Here is a 12,853-nt window from a genome sequence, read left to right as displayed (position 1 = left end):
TCTCTAGAGTGGAGTGGCAGTCACTTCACTAAGCAGATATACGGGCACCAGAGGATTTGGGTGGTGTTTTTTAATTGACAACCCTAGAGATTAATATCATCACATATGGTTGAACAAGTATAGCAATGGCAGTGCAAGTTTCCTGACATCGGTTCACCGATGTGCCTTTAACCATTTTCCTAAGGGACCACCTCTGAGTGTGAGAAAGTAATCTTCTTGCCCATTCTGTTGTTGGCCTCACCTGCAACTGCTAATAGAGACTTTTAGGACCAACTGCGAAAGAGGTGGCATCCATGCAACACCAATCACTAGGAAAAGGATTTAATAATTCCAGCTCTTTTTGCAAGAGCTAGTGCTCAGCCAAATAAGTAATATATATTCCAGTTACAATTACCTGAGATGGATTTAGATCTATTACCTGGAGAATAAAAAGGTTCATGCCCCTTTACAGAATTTTCAAACCACGTAGTTCCCTAGGGAAGGTGGTTTGAATAACTGCATCCCTTAATCGTCTTATATTTTAATCTACTGCCAAGTTATTTTTTTTAAACCGTTAAAAAAAATAAGATTTTTTTTCCAGTGCTAAGACCATAACACAAAAACCTGTACAGCTTTGTCAAAATCTATCAAATACATGCACACAACAAACTAAAAATCAAGGGAAGCTGTATACATATTAATGAAAACAGAATTTAATCTCTTGAAGTCTAAATTATACCTTATAAATACAGTATTATATAGCACAAGTCTGTCTCAAATGCAGCCCCATGGAACCGATCGTATGAGTACTTAACCCAGCACAACAGCTGTTAAAGGCTCTGAAAAGGGAAGTGCCAGGCTCAGAAATAAAATCTTGCCCAAACCTAATTTACTTTCCACACTCCTGATAATGTAGCCCTTCTTTTAGAATCAGACCAATTTTTTCTTGGAGGTAGCCTGTGGAAGAGATTTATATGCCCAAGGGACTATAGGCATCTCTTCTCTAGTCACACTACAGTATACCTACTGGATCAAACACACTGAGGTGAGTTCAAACAACATCTTGCCTATCTCCCATATCCATAAAGGTTGCTTTTGTATGCAGAGCTATGCTCTTTCAACAACATATTTAAGGAATACCAGATATATTGCTAACCAAATGCTGGCATGTCTGCTTCCTAGATAAACTATTACTGCAGAAAAACATATTTTCATGGCTCTTTACTCTGTTTAAATATTTGTCAGAAGAACCTCCATGTAGAAATAAAATAAAATTAACCCATAGCTGTAGTAGAGTCATGATTAAGTTACCTTTTTTAACAGATATTATTTCTTACTAAATTAGAGATATTTTATTCATTCTCACTCTTCAGAGAGCTTAAGCTTGTTCTATAACTCACTGTACATTTTAAGTGTACTTTCTCAAACACCTACTATTTTAGTGGGGGGAAATGGCACACTATGCACTGAATGCCCACTATGAGATGCTCAATTGCCTCAGCTCCTCCTGAAGTCACTGAAATTAAGGTACTCAGCCTCTTGCAGGGGACATGCAATATTCTGTAGGATCAAGTCCTACATGAGTCTCCAAGCATCTCGTATTCTATATGGTGCACTTGTAAGTTTGAGAGACCTACAAACAAGGCAGAATATCTTCAGAATAAAATGTACATTTGAATTGCATTATTTGATTTTTTTTAAATTATTTAAAATATTCAGCTTTGACATATGCTTTGAATGTTTGCTCAAGGCTCTATTTTCCATCTCATCGCCAGACTTTTTGTCCACTGGAGGTCAAAGTTCACTATTAGTAGTGAGGATTCAGCAATATTACATGCAAGTGGATTATCTTAAACTGTACTGCTCCACTTTAAAATGTCATTTAAAAGTATGTCAAAGGTGCCCGAGCATATGGCACCCTTTTAAATATCTCTCTAAAACTCACACCTTCAAGAGTCAAAGATATATTAAACATACCTTCTCGAGCAACTGGGCTACGCATATATTTTTATACTGGTTTCTTTATCTCTGTCATAACATCAAGAATGGATATATAGTTGCAGTTTGTTTCTTAAAGATTTCACAGGAAACATAAGCATTCTATGTCAGAAAGATTATTATGGTGGTGAATGATGACACAGTTATAACAGCACCAGAGCACTTTCACTTGCCATTACTGAGGTTTACACTGTCCATTACCACTGCCCCTTTTATGTTGGGGGAAAAAAGTTTTTCATTTTTTCCATAAAGATATGTGAGATACTCAGATATGCATACATATACACAAAATAAATTTTGAAAAGCACAACCCCTAAAAGCATGTGATAGCATACCTGTGAATCTCTTATTGAAATGCAGATCTGAACATTAAACACAGAAATATATTATCTTTACCTGAAGTGTTTGACTGAACCTCTTTAACGGGGTTGCCCGCACAGGAGGAATGAGGCTTGCTAGTGATGTAACTCTAGAAAGAGGCTTGACCCGTTTGTTACTAGGCTCCTGTAGTTTAAAGAAAAGGGATGGGGGGGGGGGGGAAGAGAGAGAGAGAACATGAAAAAGGCATCAGAAAAACATTTATGCTAGTTTTGTTAATTTTCTAATGTGAGCAACATAGACACACAGCTCTGGTTGTAAACAAATAATTCTAGTTTATAATGCTGGCAACGACAGATTACCCTTGCTTGGTGCATACAAATCTGAGCAATGGCTGAAATATCGTGTAGTAGGCAGAAGTAGTGGCATGACCAAGAAAGACAAAAAGGCACAAAAAAGACCTCTCTCCATATATAGCATCTTTCTACTGAGATACTCCTTTTAAAATGGTCTGTTTGCGGGGAGCACCCCTCAAACTGAAAAGTGCTCTGCAGCTAATGCATATTTTGATGACCTTGTCATTGAAGGGAACATGTACAAATACAAAAAATTCCAACCCCATTGTTTTTGCTCTGTCATTGTAAGTATGTAGTTCTGCATTTGATTAACATTTTATTCTAAAAAGTACAAATTAAAACAAAAAAACCGTTTGTGTCATGTGTTTGTATTTACATGTAAATATACATGCATGTGTATATTCATATAGATGTGTACACACAGTATATATTTAAATGAAATAAAAGAAAACTTTTCAACAAAAATCTACTGTAAAAACTAATGCTTTTCTTCCCTCACACACTTTTTAACCTATAGAATGCCTGCTTTTTGTAAAGTATAATATTCCATTTGTTTTGCATACAAAAAATGAAAATATAAACAATAAATGCAATACAAGGAAAGATTACAAATATGTAAAAACAGAAGTTACCCTTGGCTTGCTAACCTCCATCTGACATTTAATGGATCTTGAACAGCACATGCAAAAGGCTACTTTTGACAGAAAAAGAGCCAAACCTTCCAAGTGAAGTTAAAAAACCCATCCAACATCATATTTTAAGTATATCCTATAGCAGTTCATCTTTCTTTTTCAGCCATGTTTATAAAGTTTGTGTAGGCATCCTCTACCTCCAGTTTTCTAGACAAATCCTTAGGAGAATGTACCATTTCATACTATTCTTTTGCTCAGAGATATGAATCCTTTTAGAGATGTGGATTTCCCATCCTTCCTGGTATTTAGAAAAATCCCAGAAGTAGTAACTCACGATTTTCATTACTGGTCAGCAATATTCTGTTTCATTAGCACAGCTACAGAGAAGAAAGATGAGAACCAGCAAATAATTTATTTCTCAGCAGGCAGAGCGGCAACTCCATAAACATCTTGTGAAACGCAGGACCAAATTGTTAACAACCCCCCCCCTCCAAAAAATAATCAATTTCCCCACACATGGAATGTGGTGCTACAATCACTTCAGCACCAAAATAAAATAAAAAATTCAGCCTGCACTCTTATCTTCATCATGAAGGTGCCATTCAGATTCTTTCCTTTCCAGCAACCATCTCTTTGACACAGCTTTTTTGAAGGAGCATTTTTTTTACGTCACTGCAGCACGACTGGCATACTGAACACACTACAGAATCTTTCAGCTTTGACTAGAATTCTCATCTGACTGGCACCTCCGTCATCAGCTGTTTTGTTTATTTTTTAAATTCATAATGCCAATCCACTAGCTTCCAATAGTAAAGACTGCTTGTCATTAATCATACTGCACTGCAGTGAAAGGACACTGAAGTCCCAAGGCGAAGCGAGTGCTACTGTATACCTAGCAGCAGAGATTACTTGGGCATGTGTTATCTCTAATGCTACTAGAATCTGGTATTTAGAACTATGCAGACTGAGGAATCAGGACAGCAAGAAAGGCAAATATATCTTCCCAGAAAATAGACAAAGGGGACCCCTGAGAGAGGATTCTCCTCTCCCCCTATTGCTGTACCATTTTCCACAGGTTTGGCATCTTTGCTGCTCTGTATGTGGTCTTTGGTCAAACTGGAATTATGTTTCTGATATAATGGCCCAAAGTCATCTCTGGAGTAAAGAGATGTAATTTGGCCCTACATTATATCACAGTGTAACCTGCTTGAAAGTTAGAAAATCAAATTCCAATTAAAAATCTATTAGAACTGTCTATTAATCTCTGTGCATATTAACAAATCTCTCTCTCTCTCTCTCTCTCTCTCTCACACACACACACACACTTTCAATCTCAAAATTTAAATGCAACAAACAACAAATACTAAGATTTTAGCAATGATATTGTGATGCCCATTAAGAATCCCCAAGGAGGGTAAATTTTGTTACAAAGCAAGTAAATTCATATTCCACTGTGTCTCTTAAGTGTCTTGTTCAGGACCACTGTGAGTGAAACTTGAATTACCCTCTTTGAGCAAAGTCTGAGACTAGTTGATAAACAGAAAAAAGAAAAAAAAAAAAAGCCTAGACCCACTTTTTATATACTCAGTGTTTGTCTGCATCTGCAGTTTATTAATGGCTACAGAAAGACTGCAGGTGAAGGGCTCAATCCTGTACCTAATTTTCCCAACTGTCTGGGGTTCATAACCTCAAACAGCCATGTAAATTGATGCACAGCAACAAGTAACCCTGGAGAAGATTATTCTGTGAAAAAGAAGGGAAACCACCATCCCTTTTGGAAGATAGGGGAAAAGGAGGAAGAGAAAAGATGTAAATTAATTCCCTGAACCCCTGCTCCATCCCTGAACAGCCCTAACCCTATCTGAACACTCCTTTTTCCCCACATGGGGTTGCAGGAATTATTTTACGGTTCCAGCAAGAGGAGAGGGAAGAACTAGAAACAGGTTCCTTAACCTTTTAAAAATAAACCATTTCACTATTCTGCAGGGGATTGTGAGGTTTGCTATGTGGCAATCTTCATTCTTATATCCAAACTGCTCAGGAGACAAAAATATTTTCACTAGTCTCTGTACTGCAGAGGTTACCTGTCTGTAAATGTAGACATTAAGGAGAAGAAATCAACCTAGTTGCCTCCACTAGGGGCTGCTGCAACCACAAGAAGGATAGGATATGACTACAGCTGCCAGCTGTAAAAGAGCCAGAAGTCATTGTCAGAACCTACTACAGTAGCCACTGGAGTCACAATAAGCTGACTAGGTCACATATATGTGGGTTTGTTCTTTGAGGTCTTATTCCTCCCATCACACTGATCCATTTTACCTACTGCACTTAGTTCTGATAGCAAAAGGGGGTTAAACTAAATGGGTAGTATAGATTTTTATCAAAATCTAAATTATTAGAATCTGTAGAACAAATTGAAAGGGCTCATACAAACAAATTTAAGAATAAAATCAAATCAACACACATCTGCAGTGTTTGCAGGACTCACTCCGAGACAGTAATTCAAGATAACATTGCAGTGTCAGAGACTTTGGAAAATGAATCCAGGGTCTCCATCTTCGCATTAGGTTTAAAGAAGGAATTTGAAGTAGATAATCTTATTGCGTTGAACTTTCTTTAAAACAAGAAAATACGTTTTTTTGCATACAAATGTGACAGTTTGGGACTATGCCTGGGTCAAACTGTGAATGCCATGGTTTGAGAATGCCATTTTGTGACTATAAACTTCATTGCGACTTTCAATTTGCGGAGTAACCTCCCTGCTGCTTCAAGACATGGTGAAAACTAGTCTAATCTAGACACGGTCAGTAAATTCTGGATAGCGTGTGCTCATACTAGGGAGTCAGCTAAGTTTGGTTCTGAGATACCACATCATATTGTGAGGAAGAAATAAACAAGCTGGAAGAGAGGAGTACTCTAGAAATATAAAACTTTGCTCCTTCACTGTAAGTACCCAATGGTACTTATGTATTATACCTCATAGCTTTTGTTTTAATATGACTCACTCCCTCTAAAAATAAGCCTTGATTTACTAAAACCCAGGGTAGTTTTAAGACTGCTGCACAGGAAGGGGAAGTAATAGCCATAGAGAGCGCTTACACCTCATAAGATCAGAATTCTGCTTTTTGGTGTCTGGGGAATGCATCTATCATGCAGATTCACTCATGTGGAGCCTAGCAGCCCCAGATGGTAGCCACCTTCTCATGCAGCCCTTCTGTCAGGGCTGGTCTACACTAAGGGGAAAAATCGATATAAGAGACGCAACTTCAGCTACGTGAATAACGTAGCTGAAGTCGAAGTATCTTATATCGATAACTTACCCGTCCTCACGGCGCGGGATCGATCTCCGGGGCTCTCCATATCGACGCCGCCACCGCCGTTCGCGGTGGTGGAGTTCCGGAATCGATATAAGCGCGTTCGGGGATCGATATATCGCGTCTAGATGAGACGCGATATATCGATCCCTGAAAAATCGATCGCTACCCGCCGATACGGCGGGTAGTGTAGACGTAGCCTCAGTTTTCTCCCAAATAGTGTTTCAGTCCTTTCTGCTCTTTCTTCCACTGCATCATAAGCTAGAAAATGGTAATTTTTAAATTATGCGGCATCTTAACCAAAAAGTAAGTTATACATCTATTTTTGAATCTGCATAATCATATTATACACAGGCCCCCGCTTAAAAACCCCGAGCCTTAATATCTAGGACCCTATTCTGTGGTGTGCTGAGCACTCAATCCCTACTGAAGCCAATTAAAGTTGAGGATGCTTGGCACCTCGGAGAATAGAGCTCTTACATTCTTGCAATTTACTGAGTTCTAAGCTGATATTATTGTTTGCTCTTCACTCAACAAAACAGCATGCAGTAGTACGATATGTGGGTAGAAAAGTCTGAAGCAGGGGCCAAGAGCCCTTGCTGTCATTCAACTCAACCACAATGCAAAGGGACTCTCTTATTAGTTTATTTAAAGAACAGGAATTCCCCAAAGTTCAAAGTGAGCGCCTGCTGGTCAAATTGAGTTAAATCTATTGCATAATACTGGTTAGTTTTCTATACTGTCTCATTAAACCAGGCATCCCACAACCTCCTAATTTCCACACACTGTTGGGTAAAGCACTCTAGTAAAGGTCAGTTTTAAGTTTTCTTAGCAGAACCCCGCTCCACCACGCATATTGTCTGCAGAATGACAGAAGCAATGACCTGGATAACATATGCTTGGATAACATATGCTAGAAAACCCATATAGTATACGACCAGGTGCCATACAATAGGGCTCTATTTGACTTGCTACCTAATTCTGAAATTTATTTTGATGTGCTCTTTTAGGCAATGTAGTAATTTTTACCTTCTAACAATTAAAGTCTGAGTGTATATGAGCTGATCACAATTGTTTTTCCACCCGACTTCCTGCACCCCTTATCAGCAACTTCAACAAGGGGACTGTGTGTTACATGCCTGGTGTTGAATTTAACAAAACAAGCCCAAACAATCCTCTGAGGAGTCATTATACCTTTGTCTATGGCAACGTGCAACACTATCACCACCACATTGTATAAATTTGTCTGATTATTTAGCACGTTCTTTATAAATTCACAAAATTTCAATTCAGCCTCCAAGCAATAGTGATAATAGAAACCTAAAGAAACTCAGCATTTTAAAATATAAACATCTTCCCAAATCTTCATCAGAAAAGGTTGCAAATGAAGCTCTTAGCAAACAAAATAAATGAAATTGGCGTGGATCCATTAACTATGCTTCTTAGTCAATATATCATGGGAAAGTGGAATTAGTAGTATTGACACTGTTAGTGTCCAGAATACTTCTGGATCTGTCTATCTTTGAAATAAAAAGAAAATTCTATACAAACCCAAATGAGTTTTTGTTGTGTTTTTCTTGTCACACGATCAAAAATACGCTAGTTACCTTCCTTTTTATCCTACCCCCTTTATCTATGTAAATCTAGTAAAGTAGGTGTTCAAAGTATTAACTCCTTGACAGTGCAGCATTCATTATTGGTAAAGGGTTTCATTCTGGAAAACAAATTAGCCTCAAAAGGGTTAACAGTGTCTCTAAAAGCTGAAACAGTGCAGTGTCTTTGTTTCAAACACAGTCCACAAGTGTTGCCAGTAAAATAAAACAGAACCAATCTGTTTCAGACACTGTATTTCTGGCAAGGTTTCCATACTCATTTACTTTAATCGTTATTAGTTTTTAGTCAACATTTTAAGAGTATGTCAACATTTGTCATGGCAGAAAGCCCAAAATTATGATTAGTCGGCTACTGGTTAAATTGGCCCACGATTAAAAAGTTCTAATAAACATTCTGGAGTTCAGTAGAAAACCACATTCAAGTTCTGTTCCACAGGATATTACAAATACTTAACCTTCACCAAAATTAAACACACTCACACGGTACAATAGGTTCTCTCTCAGTACAGCAAATATTTCACCTAACAGTAAATTAAGTCATGCCTAGGCAGCGTTGATGCTGGTTTAGAAATTTAAAAGTAGCTGTTCCTTGTGAAAACAGAATTAACTCTTCAATCAGTAAGAGCAGATGAGCTAACTCTAGGGTCCTATCTAGGGCCCAAGTTCCTTAGCTTGAGTTAGCTGGCATGAGATCAACAGCAGAACTGGAAAATGAGCTGCACAACAGCAGAAGCATTGATTGATTGGATGTTCTAACCCATACAATTCTCAGGGCTGATCTGCACTACAAAGTTAGGTCAACATAGCTAAGTTGCTCTGGTGAGTGAAACATTTACACCCCCGAGAGACATACAGTAGTTAAACTGACCTAAGCCCTGGTGTAGACACCACTAGGTTGACAGAAGAATTCATCAACATAGGTTCCTGCTTCTCAGAGAGGTGCATTTATTACAGCGACAGAAGAACCCCTCCTGTCACAAGCATTATACTATAGCAGTGCCTCTGTAGCATTTCTAGTGTAGATGTACCCTCAGTAACCAATGGGAATCCTTGGATCAAGCATACAACTCTCAGTGGTTTCCTGAGCCTTGAGAGCCCACTTTTGGGGTATTTTTATTAGCTGCAGAAGATTTACCTTTGCCTCCCGATAGCTTAGAAATGTTCCAAATTTAAGTAGTGTTAACTCTTGTAGAGCTGTAGGAAGCAGGGGGTGGGGGAGCAGCCTGAGATACTGCAGCCTGAGATACTGTTACAGCTATTAGGAACCTATCCTTAATTGCCTACAAAAATCCATCCCAAATCATAGGAAATATATCAACCTGAAAGCACTGCTAGGAAAAGGAGAGGGAAATGAAGAGGAGAGATTGAACTCACAATGTAATTAATCCATATGATGCGTGGACACAGATGCCTTGATTATCAGCTAAACTGCACCCATGGAGTATCTCTGATAGAAGCAACTCTGGTTCTTTCCTACAAAACCACTGGTTAGCACCACTTGAAACCCCCCTACCAGCTTGTGGTAGTAGTAGGTCTGTTATCCTCTCATAAGAAGATAGAAATAGCCATACTGGGTCAGACCAATAGTTCATCTAGCACAGTATCCTGTCACTGACAGTGGCCAGATGCTTCAGAGGGAATCAACACAACAGGACAATTTGGAATGATCCATCCGCTGTTGTGCAGTCCCAGCTTCTGGCAATTGGAGGTTTAAGGACACCTGGAGCATGGGATTGCATCCCTGACCATCTTCGTTAATAGCTATTGATGGATCTTTCCTCCATGAACTTATCTAAATTCTTTTTTAACCTCGTTATACTTTTGACTTTCAGAGCAACCCATGGAAATGAGTTTGACAGGTTGGTTGTGCATTCGGTGAAGAATTATTTCCTTGTTTGTTTTAAACCTGCTACCTATTAGTGTCAGTGTTCACATATAATGAACCAGTAAACTGCAATAATCCAGAGTCAGTTGAACTTGAGTACTGTGTTACACAGCAGGGGTTCTCAAAGTTTTTCTTTCTGAGGCTCTCCCCAATATGTTATTAAAAACTCCACAGCCCTGCCACAATTACTGTTTTTCTGCATATAAAATCCAGGGCCGGTGTTAGGGAGCAGCAAGCAGGGCAATGGCCCAGTGCCCCACACCACAGGGGAGGCCTGCAAAGATAAGTTGCTCAGGTTTCGGCTTCAGCCTCAGGTGACAGGGCTTGGGGCTCTGGGCTTCAGCCCCGCATGACGGGGCTTCGGCTTTCTGCCCTGGGCCCCAGTGAGTCTAACACTGGCCCTGCTTGGTGGACTCATGGTACCTGCTCGTGGGCCCCCAGACTCCTTGTTGAGAATCGCTGTTATAAAGGATGGTGTGGGGAGCTACAGAGGAAGGATAGCTTTAGCTGCGTAAAAGAGGTGGAGGAACTGCTTTAGCAGAAGAAAACAAATCAGTGGCAGGGCAGGGGTTGAAACATCATCATTCCTTCACCACCAGGGACTAGGCCCATCCTATAGGAGCTGTTGCCCCATCAGCATCTTGAAAATCATGGATCTGGAATCCTTAAAGGAGGCAGCAGTTATAAAAGATCCTGAATACAAATACATCTGGTCCCAGTACCAGGATATCTGGGTCTAAGAATATTGTTACAGGACAGAAGGTATAAGGACTTGCAGAGGAAGCTAGAAGACCCTGGAAAAGGAGGACAGTAACTGGGTGGGGAGAGAACAAGCATCCCTCATGCCAACAGGTCTTTCCAAAAGCTATTTCAGTCCCTTTTCCGTAGTAATGAGCCTCAGATTGACCCACCCACCATCTCTGAGCCTAAGCTCTGCCCATCAACCTCCCTCCCATAAGAAAGTGGTGCACTCTCTTTACAAAGAGTTATTTTTATATATATATAATGCCCGAATAAACTTCATCTAATTTCAATTAAAACAAAGTTTAAATGAGGGGCATAGCAGTGTCAAACTTGATCAATGAGAGTTGCAGCCAGGAATTCCTGTGTTCCAGTTCTGGCTTTGCCATTTACTTGTCTTGTGATCTGATGCATGTCATTTAACCTTGGTTTCTCCATCTGTAAGACAATGATAATAGTACTACTCTCTTACCTCACAGGAGTGTTGTGCAGATGAATTTGTATCTGTCCAGTGCCTTGAGGATCAACTGTGCTACATTAAGTACTAAACAAATATTTTGGTTTGCTTTTGAAAAAAGTACAACTACAGCTTACTTTTGTTAAAAATTTGTACTGCTGTTTGTAACAGCTTCAAAGAAAGCCAATAAAAGATTGCAGAGAAGACAAGAATTGTGTTTGTAACAAGATGAAAGAAAAAAAAATCTGGTTATTCCTGAGCTAAACTATTTATATTACAAAAGGCCAAAGGGGCATATTTGTTTTTGAGAATAAAACAGCATAGTAACATCACTGAGGCTCTTTTCTACATATAGTACTCTTACTGCATAATATGGTAAGCAATTTCAATGTTTTTATAAAGCCTTCATATAGTCAAAATTTGCCTGTGGCACAGTTTAGAAGCTGGTTGGAAGACTTTCAGTTTAACTCTCATTCTAGATGAGCACTGCCATGTCCAATGCTGCACATATACTCCATTTTATTTATAAATTAGCCACTTGAAATTTGTGCACATTCACTAGTACACTGCCTCTGCTTAAAATATTTTCAAAGTGGGCCTATCGCATACACAAAAGTGATCATTATGGGCCTGATCCAAAGTCCACTGAAGTCAATAGATGACTTTACACTGAATTCATTCAGGCCCTACACAGCAGCTACACTTAGAGATAGGCGTCTTCCACTGTTAAAAAAGGTCCTATACAGAACAAAAAGGGCTGCCGGTCACTATAGGAAATGTTGCCCCTCAGAAATTATAAAAGCATATGCCATGGCATGCAAGGGATATCCAAGCTACATCAGTATTGATAGGTGACACAGTTATACTGTCAACTGTCTTCAAAATGCTAACAAGCATTTCTCTCCTCTAAGGTGTCCCAAAAGGGTCAGTTCAGCGATAGACTGAAGGAGGCTAGCCCATGGAAGATTCTAAGTGACCCACATTAAAATTCTGTTACCAAATTGAATGGCAGGTTAGAATGATTTCTCTGTCTCCACTGGACTTAACCCCAACCTCTGCAAACTGCTAGATCTGACAAAAATGTAAGTATTATTACTAATTGTATTATGGTAGTACACAGGGATGCCAATCAGGAGAGGGGTCCCATTGTACTAGGTGCTGTACAAACAAAGTAGGAGGAGATTTCCTTCGCTGAGTGGCTCACATTCTGACTCACTGGGCTTGGAAGTTATAAATATTTAAAAAATGTGGTTTTTTTCCTTTGCAATGCACAAGATGATACCTAGTACCTGAGACTTTTAAAATATATCCAGTGGGAGAATACCCCCAAACCTCATTACAGAGTCTCAGTCCTCACCTTCTGTTTTAGAGTTCACAAGCTAAACAATGCAATATACGCAGTAAGCGTTTAGGAACAAAGTATAAACATTTCTAACAAAGTATACCTATTATGAGTTGGACGGTCGAGCAATGTGGTGTCCTCATTTGTGGCTGAGAAAGCATTTTTGTGTAAATGAAACAGCCAATACCAGTCCCTTACCCTTCTTTGTGAGCACACGA

At 39.3% G+C, this 12,853-nt stretch overlaps 1 protein-coding gene and 1 long non-coding RNA gene across 4 annotated transcripts in view; one reads left to right on the top strand and one right to left on the bottom strand.

Annotated features, from left to right (window-relative positions):
• The window catches only part of ARHGEF3 (Rho guanine nucleotide exchange factor 3), a 267,306-nt gene that overhangs the window by 40,261 nt on the left and 214,192 nt on the right, over window positions 1–12,853 (bottom strand). For both annotated transcript variants that reach the window (XM_045024310.1, XM_045024311.1), the window contains one exon: window positions 2,374–2,481. In XM_045024310.1, coding sequence (XP_044880245.1) covers window positions 2,374–2,481 — 108 coding nt within the window. The remainder of the gene's footprint in view (window positions 1–2,373; window positions 2,482–12,853) is intronic.
• LOC123374387 overlaps window positions 1–12,853 on the top strand; it is a 74,589-nt gene that overhangs the window by 44,726 nt on the left and 17,010 nt on the right. For both annotated transcript variants that reach the window (XR_006581085.1, XR_006581086.1), the window contains one exon: window positions 12,205–12,375. This is a non-coding gene — a long non-coding RNA (uncharacterized LOC123374387). The remainder of the gene's footprint in view (window positions 1–12,204; window positions 12,376–12,853) is intronic.

The sequence above is a fragment of the Mauremys mutica genome, chromosome 7, assembly GCF_020497125.1.
Source record: "Mauremys mutica isolate MM-2020 ecotype Southern chromosome 7, ASM2049712v1, whole genome shotgun sequence".
Lineage (NCBI taxonomy): Eukaryota > Metazoa > Chordata > Testudines > Geoemydidae > Mauremys > Mauremys mutica.
Note: the sequence above shows the minus strand (reverse complement) of the source record. Positions and strands in the feature narration are given on the sequence as shown.